Source organism: Halichoerus grypus, chromosome 14, assembly GCF_964656455.1.
Source record: "Halichoerus grypus chromosome 14, mHalGry1.hap1.1, whole genome shotgun sequence".
In the NCBI taxonomy this organism is placed as follows: Eukaryota; Metazoa; Chordata; class Mammalia; order Carnivora; family Phocidae; genus Halichoerus; species Halichoerus grypus.
In genome coordinates, this window is record NC_135725.1 from 58,499,611 (window position 1) to 58,524,024 (window position 24,414).

The 24,414-nt window shown below is 40.0% G+C and overlaps 1 protein-coding gene across 6 annotated transcripts in view; it reads left to right on the forward strand.

Moving 5' to 3' along the window:
- The window catches only part of UNC13B (unc-13 homolog B), a 218,226-nt gene that overhangs the window by 83,541 nt on the left and 110,271 nt on the right, over positions 1 to 24,414 (forward strand). For all 6 annotated transcript variants that reach the window (XM_078061432.1, XM_078061428.1, XM_078061431.1 and 3 more), the window contains one exon: positions 364 to 421. In XM_078061432.1, coding sequence (XP_077917558.1) covers positions 364 to 421 — 58 coding nt within the window. The remainder of the gene's footprint in view (positions 1 to 363; positions 422 to 24,414) is intronic.

The following is a 24,414-nucleotide window of genomic DNA, read 5'->3' on the forward strand; positions in this document are numbered from 1 at the left end:
AGGAAAATCTTTACGTTATCCATAAGAAAATTCAGAAGAATGTTTCCTAAGCACTCTAAGGCTCCTCTAAGCCTTCTACAGCTGCCTGGCAGAGCTGGTACATACCTAGGTTCCCTTGGTCAAAACAGTCTCTCTGCTGTCCTGCTTTAGCCTGTTATATTGGGCAAGGGCCATATTTCATAGTCTGGCCTATATGTCAGGATCATACAGGGAAATCAGCAGGATGACTTGTTTCTGTTCAATAAAACTTTAACTCTAGTCAAACGCTAAACCTTTTTACAAGTAGCTGTGATTGTTTTTCCCGCCCTGTATTTGGGCCTCTTACCTGTGTTTTTTTTTTCTCTTTCTCCTTTCTGTTTCTAGTATTCGATTCAAGAAGAAAGCCAGAGGAAGCCATTGCCCAGTGCTGCCGCCCAGTGTTGTAAGTGAGAAATTTGTCTCTGAATGTCGTTAATCACAACTTTCTGTCAGTTCTCGAAACATGGCTTTTTTTGAGTTGGGGAGGGTGGAGATGTAAACAAAAGATGTTCTGGAAGCACACCTATTCAGGCCCATATCTCCAGTGGCTGTCTAATCGTTAGCTTTATGAAGAGTCCTTTTGGTTTTGTGTGGCTGTAGGCTGGGCAATGGTGCTCATCTTTTATCTCCATTTGCACGCTTTTACCATGGAGGAATGATTTTTACCATTTTATCCTGTTTACCTGTTACTGTTCTTTTTTTTTTTTTTTTAAGGTTTTATTTATTTATTTGACAGAGAGAGAAACAGCGAGAGAGGGAACACAAGCAGGGGGAGCAGGAGAGGGAGAAGCAGGCTTCCCGCTGAGCAGGGAGCCCAATGCGGGGCTCGATCCCAGAACCCTGGGATCATGACCTGAGCCGAAGGCAGACGCTTAACGACTGAGCCACCCAGGCGCCCCTACCTGTTACTGTTCTTTCTTTATTTTTTTAAAAGATTTTTTATTTATTTATTTGAGAGAGAGAATGAGATAGAGAGAGCATGAGAGGGGGGAGGGTCAGAGGGAATAGCAGACTCCCCGCTGAGCAGGGAGCCTGATGCGGGACTCGATCCCGGGACTCCAGGATCATGACCTGAGCTGAAGGCAGTCGCTTAACCAACTGAGCCACCCAGGCGCCCCTGTTACTGTTCTTTAAAGCTCAGTTTAAATGTCATCACCCATGGGAAATCTTCTTGCTGTTTCCTCCTTCCCCCATGTGTAGCTTAGGTGTCTCCTCTGCTTCCATAGTAACCTATGCATACGTTCATCATATAACTCGTTATATATTATAATCTATGAATATTTCTTTGACAAGAACACAAAGTTTTTATAGGCATAGACATTCTCCTAGTTTATATTTCTAGACTCTTTCTCAATACCTGATACATAGTATAGTAAGCCTCAATGAAGTTTGATAAATAATTGAGTGAATTTGTCATTTCTCTTGAGATTAATTTATTCAGACTACAAAGATTCATTCTTGAAATGAGCTGTGTATTGTTGGTATAGTTCTGCCTTCTCAGTTTCTCTCAAAATAGCCTGAGGAGACACTAAAGGACTTGGAGTCTGTTGTCTTTCACTTTTTCAAGGGTGTGTGTGTGTGTTTTGTGCTTCTTTTGTGTTACTATGGTTTTTCGGAACCAAATGCCAAACTCTTAGCCACTGCTGGTTGAAAGTGGTAGTTGTAGTAGTTATTGTAGCAATAGTGGTAATAATAAGAACCATAGTAACTAACATATTTTGAGGTCTTACAGTATGCCAGATGCTGCTATCAGAACTAAAATGTACTAATTTATCCTTCACAATAACCCTAAGACATAGTTTTTACTGTTGTCCCATTTTTCAGATGAGGAAACTGAGGCATAAAGAGATTGAGTAATTTGCCACAAATCACATAGGTAGTAGGTGGTGAAGTAAGTAATCTAACACAGACAACCTGACTCCATAGCCTATGCTTGGAACCATTATAACCTTCATAGTGTTTCTGATAAGGAAAACTTCCATTCAAGGTTTGTAAATCCATTGGTTGTCTTCCATTTTATAGGCTGCTTTCCTGATAAAAGGTAAGACCAATGGCAGACCTCAACATTTTTTCTTTCTTTAAAGAAAGTTTGCTATTTTTCATATGACTTATTGCTAACTTTTTTTTTCCCATATAGGACTTTAAATTTATCAAACATTTAGAGTCATAGGAGACCAGAAGAATCTGAATTGAAAACCAGGTTGTGAATTAAAGTCTATAGGTCCTTTCCAGAACTCATAGTAATGAGCTAATTTTGATCTTTTAAATCTTTAAAAAAAATTTTTTTTTGAGTGTGTGTGTGGGGGGGAGGGGAGGGGCCAAGGGGGAGAGAGAGAGAAATAGATTCTTTTTTTTTTTTTTAAAGATTTTATTTATTTATTTGACAGAGACAGAGATAGCAAGAGCAGGAACACAAGCAGTGGGAGAGGGAGAAGCAGGCTTCCCACTGAGCAGGCAGCCCGATGTGGGACTCGACCCCAGGACCCCGGGATCATAACCTGAGCCGAAGGCAGACGCTTAATGACTGAGCCACTCAGGCACCCTGAGAGAGAGATTCTTAAGCAGGCTCCATGACCAGCAGAGCCCCATGTGGGGCTTGATCTCATAACCCTGAGGTCATGACCTGAGCTGAAATCAAGAGTCAGTTGCTTAACCGACTGAGCCACCCAGGCACCCCTGACCTTTTTAATCTTTTTTTTTTTTTTGACAGAGAGAGAGAGGGAGCACAAGCAGGGGGAGCAGCAGGCAGAGGGAGAGGGAGAAGCAGACTCCCCACTGAACAGGGAGCCCGACGCGGGGCTTGATCCCAGGACCCCGGGATCATGACCTGAGCCGAAGGCAGATGCCCAACGATTGAGCCACCCAGGCGCCCCTGACCTTTTTAATGTTTTAAACCTTTCTCCAGGACTGCTAATGAGATGTGAAATGGAGCGATTGAAGTTTCACTTCCCATTCCTTCCTGCACCCATTTGATGAAGTGCAGTTGAAGTGATTAGAGATCAAATGCCAAGAGAGCTGGTGGAAATAAAAGGCCATAAATAATCAACAGGTTTGGGGCGCCTGGGTGGCTTAGTCAGTCAAGCGTCTGCCTTCAGCTCAGGTCCTGATCCCAGGGTCCTGGGGTCAAGTTCTGTATCGGACTCCTTGCTCAGCGGGCTCAAGCCCACTTCTCCCCCTGCCCGCTTCTCCGTCTGCCTGCTTCTCCTTCTGCCTGCCACTCCCCCTGCTTGTGCTTGCTCTTTCTGTCTGACAAATAAAAAATAAATGAAATCTTAAAAAAAAATCAAGTTTAATAATTTTCAAATGTTTATTGGCTAATATATTTTTCTGTGAATAGTCTGTTCCTATCTTTTGATTATTCCCTCATATTATTTTGAAAAATTTAAAATGAAAGTTGAAAGCACAGTATAATAAGCACCCATTTACCGTTTACTAGATTCAGTGGGAAACATTTTGCCACATTTGCTCTCACTTGTTTCCACCTCTCTCTCATGTCTTTATCTCTTTCTCTGTATATACATACACAAAAATATATATATTTTCTGAATCATTTTGATATAATCTTCAGACTTCATGGCACATCAGCATGTATCTCCTTACAGCTAGGACAGTCTACATAACCAAACTACCATGATCAGAATTGAGAAGTTTAACACTGACATAGTAATATTATCTAATAAAAAGTGCATATTAAGAATTCCCCAATTGTCCCCCAAATATTTTTATAGCTCTTTTTTCCTCCACTGTATGATCCAGTCAGGAATCACACATTTTATTTGGTTGTCCTGACTTTTTAATAGACTTTAATAAAAAAAATCCTTGCCTTTTTGGTCATTTATGACAGTGGTATATTTTTTTCCAATTAGAAAATCATTCGAGGGGTGCCTGGGTGGCTCAGTCATTAAGCGTCTGCCTTCGGCTCAGGTCTTGATCCCAGGGTCCTGGGATCGAGCCCCGCATCGGGCTCCCTGCTCGGCAGGAAGCCTGCTTCTCCCTCTCCCACTCCCCCTGCTTGTGTTCCCTCTCTCGCTGTGTCTCTCTCTGTCAAATAAATAAATAAATAAATCTTTTAAAAGAAAAAAAAAATCATTCGATTCAACAGTTCAATTTTTGGGACTTTCATCAAAAAGCAGATAAACATTTGTTTATAAAGATGTTGATTACAGAATATTTAAATAAAGTTTAAAAATGATATAGTTAATAGTAAATGATAATCACAAGACTGAGTATTATGCATTAATTTAAAATTATGCTCTGAATAATAAAAGGGACTGTTTATGAAATTTTAAAGGGGCCCCTGGGTGGGTCAGTTGGTTAAGCATCCCAGTCTTGATTTCAGCTCAGGTCATGATCTCAGGGTAGTGAGATCAAGCCTGCTTGGGATTCTCTCCCTCTCCCTCAACCCCTCCCCACTTACACACTTTCTCTCTTTCAAAATAAAATAAAATCTTAAAAAAAAAAAAAACTTTACATTAAAAAGTATATAAAACTGGGGCAGCTGGCTGGCTTAGAGGAATGTCAGAGGACTCTTGATCTTGGGGTTGTAAATTCAAGCCCGATGTTGGGTGTACAGATTATTTAAAAATAAAATCTTTTAAAAAGTATATAAAATTTTCTGTATATGTGTGTATATATGCCAGTTTCAACTAACAGGGACAAAGAAGGAAGGAATGAAGACTCTTGGACTTCTTGGATTCTGCAGGATCAGCCCATAGCATTATTTGGCTATGAACATGTGCTTTTCTTGAAGAAAGGAATGACCTGGAAGGTGATTCAGAGAATATCAGGGCTGCCACTCCCAGCACAGGCCCAGTGGGATGCTGTTTCCTTCTGTTTCAGAGGGAGGCCACTGAAAAGAGCCATGGGGGCAGAGCTATACTGGAGAACTGTGGGGGTGATGGTGCCTACCCCAGTGGGTCTGGAAGTTGGGACATCAACCAAAGGGAATTATTCTACAGCCTTAAGATCTAATGTAACTTGCCTTGCTAGGTTTTGGACTTGCTTGGGACCCATCAGCCCTTCCTTCTTTTCTTTTTCTTTCTTGTAGAATGGGAATCTCTCTTATGCCTCTCCCTCCCACCATTGTATTTTGGGAGCCTGTAACTTGTTTGGTTTCACAGGTTCACAGCTGGAGAGGAATTTTGCCTCAGGATGAATCATACCTGGAATCTCACTCATATCTAATTAGTTGCTATTTAAGCGAGACTTTAGACTTTAGGATTGATCTGGATTTAAGACTTGTGGAGCTGATGGGATGGAAAAAATGTATTTTGCATGTGATAAAGACATGAATTTTTAGGGGGCCAGAGGTGGAATGCTGTGGGCTGAATTGTGTTCCCCTAAAATTCATATGTTGAAGCCCTAACCCCTAATGTGATTGTATTTGGAGAGAGAACCTGTGAGGAGGTGTTAAACGTTAAATGAGGTCATGGGGGGCCCTAATCTAATAGGACAGGTACCCTTTTAAAAAGAGGAAGAGACACCAAAGCTCTCTCTACCACGTGAGGACACAGCAGGAAGGTTGCCATTTTTAAGGTAGGATCGCTGTCACTAGAAATTGAACCCTGCCAGAACCTTGATCTTTGACTTCTCAGCCTCCAGAAACTGTGAGAAAATAGATTTCTGCTGTTTAAGCACCCAGTCTATGGCATTTTATTATGGCAGCCTAAGCAGATTAATACATGTATATAAATGTATTTATATAATTAGGGGAATTATCTGGAAATAGACATACCAAAATATTAATCAAATTTGTCTCTGGTATGTGGGATTGACATTTTTTTTTGTTCTTCCAATTTTAATCTAAAAGAAATCAGTAAGTAGTTCCAAATGAAATTCTAGCAGGTTATTTTGAAGGACTCAAAAACTTACATTTATATGGTACTACCTATTTTTTCTTCTTGTTTTAATTCAGTATAATTAACATAGAGTGTTATATTAGTTTCAGGTATAAAGTATAGTGATTCAGCAGTTCTATACATTACTCATTGCTCATCATGATAAGTGTACTCTTAATCCCCTATAGCTATTTCACCTATTACCCCACCCACCTCTGCTCTGGTAACTACCAGTTTGTTCTCTATATTTAAGAGTCTGTTTTTTTGTTTGTCTCTTTTTTTCTTCATTTTGCTTCTTAAATTCCACGTATGAGGGGTGCCTGGGTGGCTCAGTTGGTTAAGCGTCTGCCTTCGGCTCAGGTCATGATCCCAGGGTCCTGGGATCGAGCCCCACATCGGGCTCCCTGCTCAGCGGGGAGTCTGCTTCTCCCTCTCCCTCTGCTCCTGCACTCTCTCTCTCTCTCAAATAAATAAATAAAATCTTTAAAAAAAAAATTACACATATGAGTGAAGTAATATGGTATTTGTCTTTCTCTGACTGACTTATTTCACTTAGAATTATATCCTCTAGATTCATCCATGTTATTGCAAGTGGCAAGATTTCATTATTTTTTATGGCTGTAGTAATATCCCATTATGTATACCATATCTTCTTTATTCATTCATCTATGGCATTATGACTTTTTTTTTTTTTTAAGATTTTATTTATTTATTTGACAGACAGACACAGCGAGAGAGGGAACACAAACAGGGGAAGTGGGAGAGGGAGAAGCAGGCTTCCCGCGGAGCAGTGAGCCTGATGTGGGGCTCAATCCCAGGACCCTGGGACCATGACCTGAGCCGAAGGCAGACGCTTAACAACTGAGCCACCCAGGCGCCCCGCATTATGACTTTTTAATCCTGTTTTGCATCTTACGTTTTCTAATACTTAACGGTGTACTACTTTTTTTTTTTTTTTTAAATAATCTCTACACCCAGTGTGAGGCTCCAGCTCATGATCCTGAGATCAGAGGTCACACGCTCTAACTGATTGAGCCAGCCAGGCACTCCCAACAATGTACTACTTTTAATAGCTAAAACTTGTTAAGAAGAGTAATGGAATAATTGAATCCTTGTTCTAGATCTGGGTTTGCTGCTATATCTTAGAGTGACTTTGGAAGTCTTCTTCAGTTTTTTTCTTTTTTTTTAAGGTTTTATTTATTTATTTGACAGAGAGAGACAGCGAGAGAGGGAACACAAGCAGAGGGAGTGGGAGAGGGAGAAGCAGGCTTCCCGCCGAGAAGGGAGCCCGATGTGGGGCTCGATCTCAGCATCCTGGGATCATGACCTGAGCCGAAGGCAGAGGCTTAATGACTGAGCCACCCAGGTGCCCCTCTTCTTCAGTTTCTTGATGTATAAAAGGGGAGAGTTGGTCTAAATGGCCTTTAGCTTTCTTTTCTTTCTTTTTTTAAAATTTTTTTGTCCAGGGTGGGGGCGAACAGCAGGGGTGATAACATTTTTAATTCCTGTGGGTGAGGTAAACCGGGGTGCTTGGGCCAGCCTGGTGTTGATCTCCAACGCCTGGCCACGGGATACAGCTGGGTCCTTGGGCAGGCCTCTGTAGCTGTCATCGGCCCAGGTGACCTCGTAGTCAGGGTACATGGCTTTGATCTTCTTGGTGGAGATGGAGTTTTGGGACAACCATAACCGATGGAATAGCCATACACGTGGATCTTCTTGTCCTGGCTCTGGTGGGAGATGGGCCCGCCTCCCAGGCACTACAACTATAGCCCTTCTTCTGCATCTTGCTCGATACTTTGTCATAGATGTCAGTTGAAGATGCCGTTGGAATCAATGTCCACATCAGCGATCTGGGCGAGGTCTGCTGCCACCACGTTCCCCACAGCCTGCCCGCCCCTGCAGACTTTGTTCTCTAGGTTTCTTTTAGCTGTCATATCACATGACCCTATAACTTACTAGTACTGAACCTTCACAGGTGTGGTCCCTCCACTACCTTTTCTTTTAGGGTTAGTCATCTGCAGTTACTTGTGAGATGCCTTCAAAATATTTTCACAAATGACTGGACTGCTCCTCTAAAGAAGCCCTTACTCCTAGCTTTGGTTTGAAGGTGTGTCTGACCCCAATTATTTGGATATACTCTTTTGTTTTTGTTTTTGTTTTTTAAAGATTTTATTTATTTATTTGACAGAGAGAGACACAGCGAGAGAGGGAATACAAGCAGGGGGAATGGGAGAGGGAGAAGCAGGCTTCCCGCGGAGCAGGGAGCCCCATGCGGGCCTCGATCCCAGGACCCTGGGATCATGACCCGAGCCGAAGCAGACGCTTAACGACTGAGCCACCCAGGCACCCCTTGTTTTTGTTTTTGTAAGAGAGGGAGCAAGAGGGAGAGTGCATGGGAGTGGGAAGGGGCAGAGGGAGAGGAAGAGCGAGAATCTTAAGCAGGCTCCACACCTAGCACAGAGCCTGATGTGGGGCTTGATCTCACAACCCTGAGGTGATGACCTGAGCTGAAATCAAGAGTCTGTTGCTGAACTGACTGAGCCACCCAGGCGCCCCTCGTGAATTCTTTTTTTTAACTCAGTGTTTTATAATACAGTTCTGTTACTGTCTTCGCTCAAATTGTCCCAAATTTGGCCTATGGGAATCCCTTTAAACCAGATCCTGTGTCCTTTTGACATGGCCCCATCATTCTTTAATACTTCCTTCCATTCCTGGTGCTGAATGTTCCAGGCTCATCTTGTCCTTTTACTGCCTCAGTCTTAGAATAAGTCACTTCTCCAGTGAGCCCTGGTTCGTTTTAATGGGGAATGGTATTTAGAAATCAAGATCTTGGAACTGGTCATGCTTATTGCTACTGGAGTACTATTGCTTTTTGGCTCTTTGAATGGACAGAGCTAGGAAAACAAACTACATACCTAACTCTGTGTTCATACTGTTATTACCAATTAACACTCTCACCACAGGTTTTTCCTCACCTTCCATCATTCCATATTTATATGTTCCTTTTTCTCTCAATGAGAACCCTTGTTCCCAAGAATACCAAATTATGTATTCATTTGCTCTGTCCTATAATGTGCATAAGCAAATTTCGGGATTAATGTAATGCTATTACTAACAACAAGCCTACTAATTAAAGTTCAAGGTTCTTGAAAGTTGTTTTTTACCTTTGAATGTAACCCACATACGATTACAAAACTATCACACCTAAAAATTTTAACAAAATTTCATAGTGGCTTCTCATATCTACTCTCTATACAAAATTCTCTAATTTTCCCAAAAATAGTTTTGCCCTTTTTGTCCTAATTTAGGATCCAGCTAAGGTTCATTCATTGCATTTGTATGTGGTGTGAGTTAAGGGTCTAAGATCATCTTTTTGCATGTGGATATCCAATTGTACTAGCATCATTTGTTAAGAAGGCTGTTATTTTTTCCCCCATTGATTGCCTTTATATCTTTGTTTCAGATCATTCTGATTACCAGCACAATAGCCCATTACTTTTGTTCCAGGACATTTTAGCAGATTTGATTTTATAGAGTCACATAAAAGAGAGTGAATGTACTTTTTTTTTTTTTTCTAAGATTTTTAATTTATTTATTTGACAGAACCAGTGAGCATGCACAAACAGGGGGACTGGCAGAGGGAGAGGGAGAAGCAGGCTCCCCACTGAGCAGGGAGCCTGATGCGATGCAGGCCTTGATCCCAGGACCCTGGGATTGTGACTTGAGTGGAAGGCAGATGCTTAACCGACTGAGCCACCCAGTTACCCAAATACACTTTCATTTTTAAGATGTGTTCCTCAGCTATGTCCTCAACTGAGGGTTGGTGGCAGATACCAACAGATCCATGGTTCTTGAATGTTTGAACCTCATATTTACTTTTGCAGGTCTTATCTGCATGCCAGCTTTCTCATATTTAATTTTTGCTCAATTTATTGAGATATTCTGAGGCTGTGCAATTTGGTCTGCATATTAGATACACATCTCACTTGCAGCAAATGGTATAATGTGAATATTTACCTTAGTCACAGGGTTAAACATACAGGAAGTTGGTGTAGAGAGGTAAACTGGTTTATTCCTTTTCCAAAGGTATTTAAATTTTCTAAGGTATTCAAACTTCATTCTTCAGTAAGGATATTTCTACCTATGTCTTGTCAAAGAATGAAACAGCACACCATGTTGCCACACCAAACAATCTTAGGACTACTGATTTCTACAACTTAATGCTATTTTCAATTTTTTTTAAAAAGGCTCCACACCCAGCATGGAGCCCAACACAGGGCCTGAACCCATGACCCTGAGATCAAGACCTGAGCTGAGATCAAGAGTTGGATGCCCAACCAACTGAGCCACCCAGGCACCCCGTGCTATTTTCAATTTTTATACATGTCTGGTTGTTACAGCCCACCCACCGTATCATCGATGATGGTATCACTGGTTGCAATTGAGAAGTGAATCAAAAGTGATTTAGTATCTGCCAAGGATTTGATGGGATGACTGCTTACATATTCTGCCAGGGTGTCAAAATTAGCACAACCTTTCTAACTCAGTAATTTCACTTCTAGGAGATATTCAAGGAAAATAAGTTGAGATGCAAAGGAACATTTACATATAGACTTTAATTATAGTGGAGAAAAATTGCAAAAATATTGAAAGAATGGGTAATTGTGGCATTTCCATGTGATGGAGTGCTATGCTTTTAAATAGTTTAAGATACAGGAGATAGTTATGTGAATAAGTTTTAAAAAGTAGGATCCTAAGGTGATTAAATAGTATGATCTCAATTATCTAAAAAATAAATTATATTCACCTAAGCATAGGAAAAAAAAAAACTCCAAGGAAATACAGTTTTGTTTTTTTAAAGATTTTATTTATTTATTTGACAGAGAGAACAAGCAGGGCGAGCAGGAGGCAGAGGGAGAGGGAGAAGCAGGCTCCTCGCTGAACAGGAAGCCGTATGCTCCCAGGACCTTGGGATCATGACCTGAGCTGAAGGCAGACGCTTAACCAACTGAGCCACCCAGGTGCCCAGGAAATACAGTTTTAATAGTGGCTCTCAGGGATAGGATTGTAGGAAAGTTTTATTTTTTCTTTATATTGTTTTGTACTTTGCAGTTTTTCTCTAAATGCATTTTGTGTATGATAATTAAAAAAAAAGCAATAAATATTAGAAAATGGCCTGACAGTGTAGAGGCAAGTCATGTAGATTTACTTTTTCCGTTTGGATTTGAGACTTAATTGAACAATAGTTGGTTGTTGAGGTTGACACAGTGTAGTTTACTAGTGATTCCTTTGGGCACCTGGGTGTCCCAGTCGGTTAAGCAACTGCCTTTGGCTCAGGTCATGATCTCAGGGTCCTGGGATTGAGCCCCGCATTGGGCGCCCTGCTTGGCAGGAGGCCTGCTTCTCCCTCTCCCACTCCCCCTGCTTGTGTTCCCTCTCTCGCTCACTCTCTGTCAAATAAATAAAATTAAAAAAAAATACTAGTGTTTCCTTGATAGGGAGTTCTAAGTAGTTCTTAAAATTTCTGTGTCGCTTTTATTAGTGATATCCCTAGGGTCTCTCCTAATCAATTACTATGTCTGAAATAAAATGGTTTTGGGGTTATTATTATTATTATTATTTTTTAAGATTTTATTTATTTATTTGACAGAGAGAGACACAGCGAGAGAGGGAACACAAGCAGGGGGAGTGGGAGAGGGAGAAGCACGCTCTCCGCCGAGCAGGGAGCCCGATGCGGGGCTCGATCCCAGGACTCTGGGATCATGACCTGAGCCGAAGGCAGACGCTTAACGACTGAGCCACCCAGGCGCCCCTGGGGTTTGTTATTTTTATTTGTAATATGACCTTGAAGATAGCTTGAATTTTTGAGATACAGGCTACCATTGGTGTTTCAGAGATTTCTCTGATTGTGAAGGGTGTGTTTCACTGGTTTTGTTACAATATTGCTTATAAGTAGTGACAGATCAGAGCATAAACCAAAATTTCCTGAGTATGAATCAGTCTTTTAAATTAGTAAAATAGGGCATAACTGAACTTATTGTTTAACATTTTTCTTAAAGTATGAATAAGTTCAGAAGAGTTGGATGTGAGTCACATCCATGAATGATAGAGACCAAGTGTTGAGAAGTATTACCAACAGGTTGGCTACCAAGTTGTGACATCTTATTTGGGCACCACTAACTTCAAAAGGATCTTTTTTGCCAACATACCAAAAGGAGACATGTTTGTGTAAAATGACTTACCTTACCTTTCCAACTCTTTGTTTTATTTCCCAGTGATCCATAATGCTGATATTGTTGATTCTTTGACAGGAAGCTGGAGGTGTTCAGTGCTTCCCACTACTGTTAAGCCATCAGGCCTGACATGCAGTATCCCTAGTCTGTACTACATTCAAATAGTCCTCTAATATTCTCCTATTATTCTTGGTTTCCATCTAAAATTGTCCACTGCCATGCTGTGACTTCTTTTTTTTTTTTTTTTTTTAAAGATTTTATTTATTTATTTTGACAGAGAGAGAGAGACCACAAGCAGGGGGAGAGGGAGAAGCAGGCTTCCCGCGGAGCAGGGAGCCCGATGCGGGGCTCGATCCCAGGACCCTGGGATCATGACCTGAGCCGAAGGCAGACGCCCAACAACTGAGCCACCCAGGCGCCCCGCTGTGACTTATTCTAATATTATTTCTAATAAACCTTTTTGGGGAGGCAGAGAAATGGGCCATTCTATATATAACCAGTTATTCCCCATCTGGAAGATTAGATTCCAGTGTACTATACAGATGATGGTAAAATTCCTTGACCAAAATCAAACACAAAACTCTGGGCTGATACTGCCAATGCCGCTCTTAATCCCATTTCTCCCCTACCATAAACAAGACTAACTTTAAGCTTATGGGGTGTTCTGGTTGCCTCCCAATGGCGCCAGGACTTGTTTTCCCGGTCAGGTGATGGTGGATTCTAGTAGGCAGTAAATTTTATCTGTTTCTGATTCAGAATTTCTTTCTTCCATTCTGGACCCGCCCCATGCCAGAAGGAGTAGACCCAGTTAGCAAGTACTTACTGCGTCAGGGTATGATCATATGGAGTAAACCATGAGACTGTCACCCCAGCATTTTATACTAGAGGACACCAACTTGAGAGGACCTTTCACTTCATGACTGTCAGACCTAACCACCTTGCACAGCTCCAGATAAACAGGAAGCTTGGCTGGCATCAGATCCTGTGGCCTCTTCTCCAGTAATTTTCTTTTCTGTATTACTATTTTGAGATAACAGTAGCCACCATACTGATAGCCCCTACCTATCAGGAGATCTAACTCTTAGAGAACTTTGTGGCCTCACAGTCTCAACTAGGAGTAGTGTCCTTTTAGGAGCATATACTGGGTGAATCCATGTTTTATGATTAAGAATCCCTCACCATAATTTTTGAATGGACAGGACTCAGCCTGTCCTCTATATGTTTTTGCAATGCTATGTTGCTATTGCATGGCAGGCTCCTTCAATACATTAGCATGGTATACTAAGACTTCTGATAGCTTTCTTAATGCCCTGCACTGAAATTGGGTGATAGGTGTTCAAGATAGTCCTGGGAGACCTGGGAAATTATTGAATTCCTGTGTCCCAGGTTTGTCTGGGACACTGTCACTTTGGATTTAATTACAAATATATCCACTCCCCCAAGCCATAATACTTATGCTATTCATTTAAATTCAAAGCCTGGTAAGTGGGCTGTTTAGTCCCTATGCCAGCTGGCTTTTAGCTCCATCCATTGTGGTGCTACCTCCTAAGTTATAGCTCCATAACTTTCCCATTTTTTGTCATAATGTGGCTTTCAGTACATATGAATTTTAAGGGTTCTGTTCAATGTCCTCAATGTTAAAATTTGGTCTCATTTCAAGTCACTTGTAATAAAAAGTTGGGCAATATATTGTTTTCCTTGTTATGAATCTTGGTGGCCACTTTGCATGGTATCATGAAGAAAGCAGCCCAGAGTCTTTTTATCAGGTCTTCCCACCAGTTATCTTCTTTTGTGCCACTTGTTTCTAGGAAGTGGGTGAACTGGGGTTAAAACCTTGGTCTATTTGAGTCTTAAGGTCCATGTTCTTTTCCCTACCATCCCATGATGACAAAAATCTCATGAGATATAATTTGTTCAGAAAAATATGCTTTTCTTATTTGCCTTCTGCCTTTTGTGTTATTTTAAAATTACTTCATTTATTAAATAGGAAATATGCATATGGCACACAAACTTTAAAATATTAAAGAGAATACAGTTAAAAAGGTCTCCCTTCCATTCCTATACCCGGCTACTTGGGTCTTCTCCCAGAAGTAGTCATCATTAGCAGTTTCTTATGAATCGTTCGAGAGATTTTACACATGTCCAAATGTATGTTTGCATACATGAGAGATACCTTTTGATCATTTTTTCCATCCTTTGACTTGGTCTTAGAGTAGAGTACCATGTGTTGAAATAAAACATTCACAGCTAACTGTGAGTTGAACACCCCTTCATCAGTTGGGTTCTTTTGAGTTCTTACTGTGTTTTAAAAATTTCTTGAAGCCATAGGGAATAAATTGTTTATTTTTTGGGTTGCTTCCCATGGCAAAGATCTGTTTCCCTGAAATCCTGGCCTTGAATACAACAGGAATGTTTCCTCTGTCCTCATTCACCCTGCTAGAATGAGTTTCACACATTTGTTGCTGGGTTAAGAAATTCTGGCATATCATGTCCAGATAATGTGTTAGAATTCAAAATTTGTGAGGAAACTTTGTGGTTACTTTGCAGGGTGTTGCAAAGAATTGTCACCCCCCACCCCAACATACTAAATCAGTCCCCTTTTTAGTCTAAACTTAAAAACCCAAAATATGTAACATCTTCACTGTAAAAATTTTTAAGTGATCGAGAAATGTGTAATATAAAAAGTTACAGTTCTCTGTAATACTTCCTCTCCAGTCCACTCCAAGGTAACTACTTTTCATAGTTTGGAGTATACTCTTCCAACTTGTTAATTTTTCTTTAAAAAAAAAATAAGTTAAATTTTAATTATGCTTGGGACACCTGGGTGGCTCAGTTGGTTAAGCATCTGCCTTCAGCTCAGGTCATGATTCTGGAGTCGCAGCATCGAGCCCCGCGTCAGGCCCCTGCAGTGGGGAGTGTGCTTTTCCCTCTCCCTCTGCTTCTCCCCCCTGCTTGTGCTCTCTCCCTCTTGCTCACTGTCTCTCTCTCAAATGTATAAGTAAAATCTTTAAAAAAAAAAAAAGTCAAAAAAATTTTAATTATGCAGTATCTGAATATGTGAGAGAATACTTGTAACATTTAAGTTTTGGAGAGGAATAATGGAAATAATAGCCCACCACCCATCATTATCTTCTAGTAGAGTTTAGTGTGATGTACTCTGCATGTTTTCTTAGACTTTCCTTTCTTTCCTGGTTGGTAGGATTTTTTTCTCCACTAGGCTGGTGAGTTGCAGGAGCAAGGACTTAGTCTTCTGTTTCTTTTGGAATTTGCACAGTTATGTCTCACTCTGTGATATGTTAGGTACTAGGGAGTGAAGCTTGGTTGTTGGCCTCTGAGAGACGTCAGCCCATGTGGATTTTTGGGGAAAAGCTTTTCTGGAGAAAAAAGAAAAAAGATAATTATTGAAAAAGTGTAATTTGCCGTATTTGTTGGAGGGGAGGATTCTTTTCCTTTGGGTTGAAAATTTAGTTTCTTCAGAACGTATAGATTTCCTAAGACTCATAATCAGGTAACTGATTGGTGATATTGGCAGTAACTAAAGCTTTGTCAACTGTATTGTAAGGTAATTTATAAGTATTAAAGTGTTCATGTTTATTCTTGGTAGAAATAAAGACTTTTTAGCAGATCCCAGATAGAAAGAGAATTGTCATACTTTTCTTAACTTCTGTTTCGACACTTGGAAACTCCAGACAAGCATTACAGAGAAGAAACTCAAAGCTTCTGGGTACGAGTTTATCCATTACATGTTTTTGTTTCCTCCTCTCCAAAAGCTTCTATATTTTCATGGAGTATTCTTGTTTTTAATGAGTTGATACATAGACAAGAGAATGTATTTGTGGAGTTCAAAGAAGAAGGGTGGGAGGATGGAAAAAGAATCAGAAGATTTAGCTCATAACCTATTTATAGGTCAGAAGAGGACAAATACACAAATGCAGCAACTTGAGTATGTTATTTATGTGATGATCCTCAGGTGCAAAGCAGTACTCTGGAAATAGGAAAGTGCTCGGGTGGCAGAGGAATAAGCAAATAGTTAAGAATAGCATAAGTTTGTTCAAGAGATGAGTTTAGAGATGATATTTAAGGAGCTAATTGAAATGTGTTGATTGAAAGGAAAGATTATTCATAGTAGGATACATGGAAAGTATGGGGAGAGGATTAAAAAGATGCCAAATTATATGCCGACCATATTGGCTTGGAGAGAACAGAGTGATACCAAAGTTGTATTTGCTACTCTGCAGAAGGAAATGAGTCCCTCTTTTGTACATCATTTTTTTCAAAGAGTGAAGATATACAGGGCTACCCCAATTTGGCAGATTCACTCCTTTGGTTGCCCTTTCTGAAAAAACCCAGAGAACATACAATGCAAAGAGTGAACTATAATGTAACCTATGGATTTTTCTTTTTCTTTTCTTTTCTTTCTTCAAATGTATTCACTCTAGTAATATATGGAATAGTTTCTGTTCCCTAAAATTTCCCTGTGCCCTACCTGGCCCTACCTGTTCATCCTTCCTTCCTCCAAAACCTAAATTGAGTTTTGAAAGATTAGTAGGAGTCATTCAAATAAAGGAGAAAAGAGTTTATGGTACTAGGACACTAAGCATGTTGAAAATTCTGGATGACTTGAGGGCAGGGGATAAGTGTGGGGCAGGGTCAGAGATGAGGCATAGAGTCTTCATATCATGCTGGGTTTGAAAGCCATAGCGAACTGTTTATATTTTATCTTGAAGACAGTGAGGAGCTTTTGAAGACTTCAGGGGAATGAAATAATCAGATGGTGGTAATTGTAATGATATACCCAGTTTGTTTGATGCATTAAAAAAATCTGTTGTAGAATGTAACACAGATACACAACTTCATAAAACAAATGTTTAATGAATTCATATAAGATAGGAAAAAAATAACATTTGTCAGGCACCCTAGAAAGCTCTCCACATGCCCCTTCCCAATCCCAATCTCCTTCTCCCTAAAAGTAACTACCAGCCTTTATGACAATGACTTCCTTGCTTTATGTTTTATCACTCAAGTATGCATCACTAAACATTAGAATTTATTTTTGCCTGTTTTATCTTTTTGATATAGTTTATAATTCTTTTTTAATCTGTCGGTTCCTCCTCCATCTCTTAATTTTTTCCTTGTAGTTTTTTATTGAGGCAATGAAGCCATTTAACTACATGTCTTTGTTTGACTCACAGTTTCCTATATTGCGAATTTTGCTCTATATATTCCCATTGCATATTTTACTTTTCTGTCCTTTATATTTTTTTGTGAATTGGTAGTTGCACCAGAAGATTGATGAAATTCAAATTTGATATATTCCATTTGAAATGTATAATTTAAAACTTCTCCCCTATTGGTAGATATTTGGATTTTTTCCAAATTTTTGCTACTAAAACAATGCTATAGTTAGCAACTTAGTACAAATATGTTTTTTGTAAAGGTGCAAATGAATCTCCCCTTCCCTATTATATATTCTTCTATGTATTTTTATGTACCTTTCCCATCCAAGTACTAACCAGGCCCGACCCTGCTTAGCTTCCGAGATCAGACGAGATCGGGCGCGTTCGAGGTGGTATGGCCGTAGACTATGTACCTTTCCTTCATAGTACTTAATATGTTTGATTATTCGATTAATATTTTTCTTCTCTAGGCCATAAATTTCATGAGTAAGGAAAACGCTTGTGTATTCCTAGTACCTTTGCTCAATAATATTAGTTGAATTAGTCCATTTCTATTAAGTGGAATTACTGAGTTAAGGAATACACATTTTAGGTTTTTTAAATTTTATTATTTTTTATTTTAAGATTTTTAAATTTTTATTTATTTGACAGAGAGAGACAGTGAGAGAGGGAACACGAGCAGGGGAGTGGGAGAGGGAGAAGCAGGCTTCCCTCCCAGCAGGGAGCCCGATGTGGGCTGGATCCCAGGACCCTGGGATCATGACCTGAGCCGAAGGCAGACGCTTAACGACCAAGCCACCCAGGGTGCCCTAAGTTTTTTTTAGATATTGTCAAATTATACTCTAGAAAGATTGTATCTATATTTGTACTGCTGATACTCATTTTCTCACATCCAGCCACACTGCCCCTTTTGCCCTCCCCCCCTTCCCCTCTGTCTCTTGATCCTTTCCTTCTACAAACATTTTTTTAAAAGTTTATTTATTTTTAGTAATCTCTACACCCACCGTGGGGCTCAAACTCATGACCCCAAGATCAAGATTTGGGTGCTCTTCTGACTGGGCCAGCCAAGCGCCTTACAAACATTTTTTTGATACATTCTTGGTTCTGTTCTAGGTGCTTGGGATATATTTGGAAGCAAAACACAACCAAGATCCTGGGTGGGAGGAAACAGTAAATATAATGAATAAGGAAATTATATAGGAATTTTAGAGAGTGAACCAATAAAAGAGTAGATAGTGAAAGGCATTTGAGAATGCTATAATTGAAATTGGGTTGTAATTATAAATAAGGTAGTTAGTGTTTACGCCACAGTGAGAAGATGACTTTTGAGTAGAACTTGGAGGTGGGGGAATTAGTGATGTGGCTCTCTGGGGAAAGTGTGATGCACAGAGGAAATAGCTGGTTCAAAAGCTAGTTGAGGGGCTCCTGGGTGGCTCAGGAGGTTAAGCATCCAACTCTTGATCTCAGCTCAGGTCTTGATCTCATGGTTGTGAGTTCAAGCCCTGCATTGGGCTCCACGCTGGGTGTGGAATCTACTTTAAAAAAAAAAAAAAGTCTAGTTGAATGACTGAAAAGGGGTAGGAAGAGGTCTGCTGGATGTTGGTCTGTTCTGTTTCTTCATCTGTGTGCTGGTTACTTGAGTGTGTTTACAGTATTCGTTGAATAATACACTTATGGGGTGCCTGGGTGGCTCAGTTGTTAAGCATCTGCCTTTGGCTTGGGTCATGGTCCCGGGGTCCTGGGATTGAGCCCCACATCGGGCACCCTGCTGGGCGGGAAGCCTCCTTCTCCCTCTCCCACTCCACCTGCTTGTGTTCCCTCTCTTGCTATCTCTTTCTGTCAAATAAATAAATAAAATCTTTAAAAAAAGAGAATAATACACTTATGATTTGTGTACTTCTCTGCATCTTATACTTCAGTAGAGCCTCTATATTAAAAATAAGGAGTGGATGTTGAACATTTCAAAATTGCTCAGTAGTACCTACCCAATTGTTGGTGGGTATTTTCCTTTGACTTATTAATGTGATGAATTCATTAATCAGTTTCTATTAATAAATCATCTTTGTTTTCCTGTAATATACCCTATTTGATTATGGTAAATTATTCTTTTACTATAATGGTAGGTTAAATTTGCTTGTATTTTAATACATATATTCACAAAGAAGGTTGGTCAGTAGTTTTTTTTGTACTAGAGTCATTGAACATTGTTTAAGGAAAAATGTTTAAAAGGAACTTAAGAATGGGTACCAACCAAATAAGGAAGAATAGGGAACATTTATTGAGTAATTATCATTTGTCTAGCACATGGAGTTAAATGGTACGTACATGATTTTCAATATTTGTGCAAATTTGAGAGGTAAGTGGTATTACTCTTCATTTTTTATAGATGACAAATACAAGGGCAGAGAAGTTAACCTGCCTAAGGTCACACAGCTACTAAGTGATGGCTTTAAACCTAGGTTTATCTGGTTCCAAAACTCAAAAACATTTCCATTATACCAAAAAACCGTGGAAATGAAGGACATTCCAGCTTCAGAAGTTGAGGGACAAATAAGGGAAATCAGGCTCATTCCTCGATCTCCCAAGTGTGGCAAGCACAGGAACTGTGAGAATATCTGTTTGCCAATAACGACTTTGTTTTGGGTGAGTGTTTTACAGTGTGATTTGATATTTATTTGGTATCAGATTATAGAGGACTTGAAAGCCAGAAAGATAAATATACTCTTTCATACATAGTGAGAAGGTTATAAATTATTAAAAGGGCAATGATGTGATTAGAAGCTGGATTTAGGAAAATTAGTTGCCATCTGCTGAGTAGATTGAATGGGACAAGGAGACAGGGATTAGAAGGTCGTAAGTTCAGCCAAAATCTGTAGTAATTCAGGCAGGAAGTAATGAGTTCCTTGATAAGAACTGTGAAACCTAGGAGGAAGGGTTGGTCAGTAGGAAGGAGACTTGAGTGGAATTAACTATTAAGCTTATTGACAGATTGGACATGGGAGATAAAGTAGAGAGGAATTTTGGAATGGTCTTGTGGTTTCTGGTTTTGAAGTGTTGGGAGTTCAGTAGTTTTGGGCTTAACGTACACTTAGTAAAGCTAATCTGCACGGAACTCATAACATTGTAAATACAATGTCATTGCCAGTGGAGGCTGTAGTTTTCTAGACCGCCTGACTCTTAGCATCAGGTGCCACTGAGCTACAGGGTAATTGGTTATTCACTTGTTAAATATGTGAACTGAAGAGGTTTGAGGCTCTCGAGAGGTGGGAAACATTAGCGTGCTCATTATAATTGTCAGTTTGACACACATTTGTTATGTGTGAATGCCCAATTTGAGAATGTTGCTGGTTGTGTTAGAAGCTCTTAGTGTACTCAGTTTTTTCTGTAACACATTTGGCCATTGTCTGTTCCTTGCTTGCTTCTTTTTGGCATCTGTGATAAGCAGTGTCTACCACCTTGCTCACATTCAGTGTTTTACTGTATGAACTGTGGAATCTCTTGATGTCTCCTTATTCCATTGTATGTGCTTCCATTTTCTTAACAGTCTCTACTCCAGCTTTCATTCATTAAAATTTCTATTGAGGTTTTTAGTAACCTTTTTATTTCTAAATCCAGTAGGCCTTTGTTTTATTTTGTGTGACTTCCCTATGGCACTTAACACTTGTTAACCACTGCCTCCTTGAAACCTTGTTTTTTTTTCTGATTCAGAGACCACACCACCATGGTTTTCTTCCTCTTTGGTTTCTTCACAACCTCCTTCATGGACTCTTCCTTTTTTTTTTAAGTCAGATTTATTAAGGTATAACTTACACACAGTAAAATTCTCCCTTTTAGTGTACAGTCCTATGAGTTTTGACAAACACATACAGTTTTGTAACCACAACCATAGTTAAGATAAAGAACAGTTCCATCAACCCTAAAAGTTTTCTAGACCCCTTTGTAGTCAACCTCTCCCACTCCTGGCCCATGAAAACCCTAATTTGTTTTCTGCCCATATTACCTTTTCCAGAAAGTCATATAAGTGGAATCATATTGTATGTAGCTTTTTGAGTCTGGCTTGTTTCACTAATCATATTGCATTCGAGATTCATCTGTGTGTGTCAGTTCATTCCTTTTTATTCCTGAATAGCTCTCTACTATATGGATATACCATGGTTTGTTTATTCAGCAGATGGACATTTATGTTTACAGTTATTAGTGAATATGAATTAAGCAACCAAACATTCATGTATAGGATTTTATGTGAACATGTTTTTGTTTTTCTTGGGTAAATACATATGAGAGGGATTGCTGGGTTTTATGATTGTATATATAACTTAATAAGAAATGCCCAGTTTATTTTCCAAAGTGGCCTATCACTTTGCATTCTTGTAAAAAGGAGAGAGAGAGAGAGTGGGGGGCAGAGGGGCAGAGGTAGAAGGAGAGAGAGAATCCCAAGGCGACTCCCTACTGAGGGTGGAGGCTTGATGCAGGGCTCGATCTCAGGACCCTGAGAACATGACCTGAGCTGAAATCAAGAGTTGGCCGCTTAACCGACTGAGCCACCCAGGCACCCCGCCTTATTGTTTTTTCTCACTTACATTGTAATTTTTATCCATTAATTTACAAATATTTGTTGAGTTGCTATTTTGTGCCAAGCACTGTTTAAGCACTAAAGATATAGTAAGGAACAAAGCAGAAAAATCTCTGTCTTCATGGCAGCTTGTATTCTGAAAACTTACAACTCTACTTATCTTTCCTCAGCTCCAGAACCATATATCCAGCTGTCTTCTCAAACATTTTCATTTGAAATACCTCGTAGATACCTCAAAGCCAGTAATCTAACACTGAATTCATCATTGCCTTCAATCTGCCCTTCTCGTCTTTCTCTTCTTAATGAATGATGTCATATCCATCCAGTAGCTCAAGCTAAAAACCTAGGCAATATTATTTAGGCTTTATCCTCTTCACCTCCCGCATTTAATTACTTATGAAACCCTACTGATTTTATCTCATGAATGTATCTCTCCACTCCCTCTGCCACTTTCCTAGTTTAGGTCATCATTAGGTGAGTGCAGTAGCTTCCTTATTGGCCTCCCTGACACCAGTCTCCAGTCCATCTACCCTACAAACTTTTGGCCACACTGTACCACCATTCTCTTTCTAAAATGTCAAATCTGATTCTTCTCTCCCATGCTTAATACCATATGATTTTACTCATATGTAGAATTTAAGAAACAAAACAAACGAACAATGTAAAAGTAAACAGAAAAACTAAAAAACAAACTTTAAAAAAAAGATTTGATTTGAGAGCGAGCGAGCACAAGTGGGGGAGAGAGGCAGAGGGAGAAGCAGACTCCCTGCTGAGGAGGGAGCCCGATGCGAGGTTCGATCCCAGGATCCTGGGATCATGACCTGAGCTGAAGGCAGACTCTTTTATTTATTTATTTATTTTTAAGATTTTATTTATTTATTTGACAGAGAGAGACACAGCGAGAGAGGAAACACAAGCAGGGGGAGAAGCGGGCTTCCCGCCGAGCAGAGAGCCCGATGTGGGACTTGATCCCAGGACCCTGGAACCATGACCTGAGCCGAAGGCAGACGCTTAATGACTGAGCCACCCAGGCGCTCCTAAAAAACAGACTCTACTCTTTTTTTTTTTTTTTAAAGATTTTATTTATTTATTAGAGAGAAAGTACAAGCAGCGGGAGTGGCAGGCAGAGGGAGAAGCAGGCTCCTCGCTGAGCAAGGAGCCTGATGCGGGACTTGATCCCAGGACCCCAGGATCATGACCCGAGCTGAAGGCAGACGCTTAACCGACTGAGCCACCCAGGCGTCCCTAAAAAACAGACTCTTAACTATAGAGAACAAACAGATGGTTACCAGAGGGGAGGTGGGTGGGGGGATGGGTGAAATAGGTGAAGGGGATTAAGAGTACATTTACCGTGGGGTGTCTGGGTGGCTCAATCGGTTAAGCGGCTGCCTTTGGCTCAGGTCATGATCCCAAGGTCCTGGGATCGAGTCCCACATCGGGCTCCCTGCTTAGCAGGGAGCCTGCTTCTCCCTCTCCCTCTGCCTGCCTGCCTGCCTGCCTACTTGTGATCTCTCTTACTCTCTGTTAAATAAATAAATAAAATCTTAAAAAAAAAAAGTACACTTACTGTGATGAGCACTGACTAATGTATAGAATTGTTGAATCACTGTATTCTACACCTGAAACCAGTATAACATTGTGTTAACTATACTGGAATTAAAAAAGAAAAAGCTGTGATGGCTCTGCATTAACCTCCAGATAATTCCAAATTCCTAATGTTACTAAATTTCTAAACGTTGCTTGGCACCTCCTTTGATTAGTTTCTTTCATAACCCTGCAGTGTCCTATACAGATATGCTAGAACTATTTTCAAGTTCACTGAATGTGCTTTTGTGTGTATAATTTACATTTCCTGGAACATCCCTAACCCTTTAATTGGTACTTATGCCTAGCAAAACCTAACTATCCTCAGTAATTGTCCTATTGGCTAGTGAGATGTTTTAGTGTGTTTTTGGAGTGGGGAAGGAAACTTGCTTAATTAAACTGGTGTGGTTTCTCTTATAATGGTACCACATTGAAGTGACAATAGGGAACTGATTGGTCAGAGAACATAACTGTTATTTTCATGGCTTAGGGTTGGACCTAGTAGATGGCATCAAATCATTAATTTGGTTTAATCATATAATAGATATTTATTGAGCACCTACTATGTATAAGAAACTGCTCTGCAGTGTTACGGTGCATTCAAGGATGAGGCATCATCCTGCAATGAGAGGCTTCTTTGGGTCCAGAGTTTCAGTGAGAAACAGCATTGTTACTTGCTTGGAGCAATCTAGGTTGATAGGCTGAAGGTTGTTCTGAAGTTCTATGTGATTATTTTTCTTTTCTTTTTTTTTTAAGAAGCAAGGTAATTACCCTCTCACAGTTGTTATGGCAACTATGATGTAGCCTGGGAGAATTTTCTTTTAAACTCCTTCTCTCCCTAGGGTTAGAAAGTTAGGTAAATTCTTAAAATTTTAAAAAATGGCATAGTAAGCCAACATAACCTTCCTGAGGGATAAAGAGAAGAGATGGAGTTAGTAGGAAGAAGATAAGTATAGGAAGAAAACTGATTCTTAGTGTATAGTTATATTAAA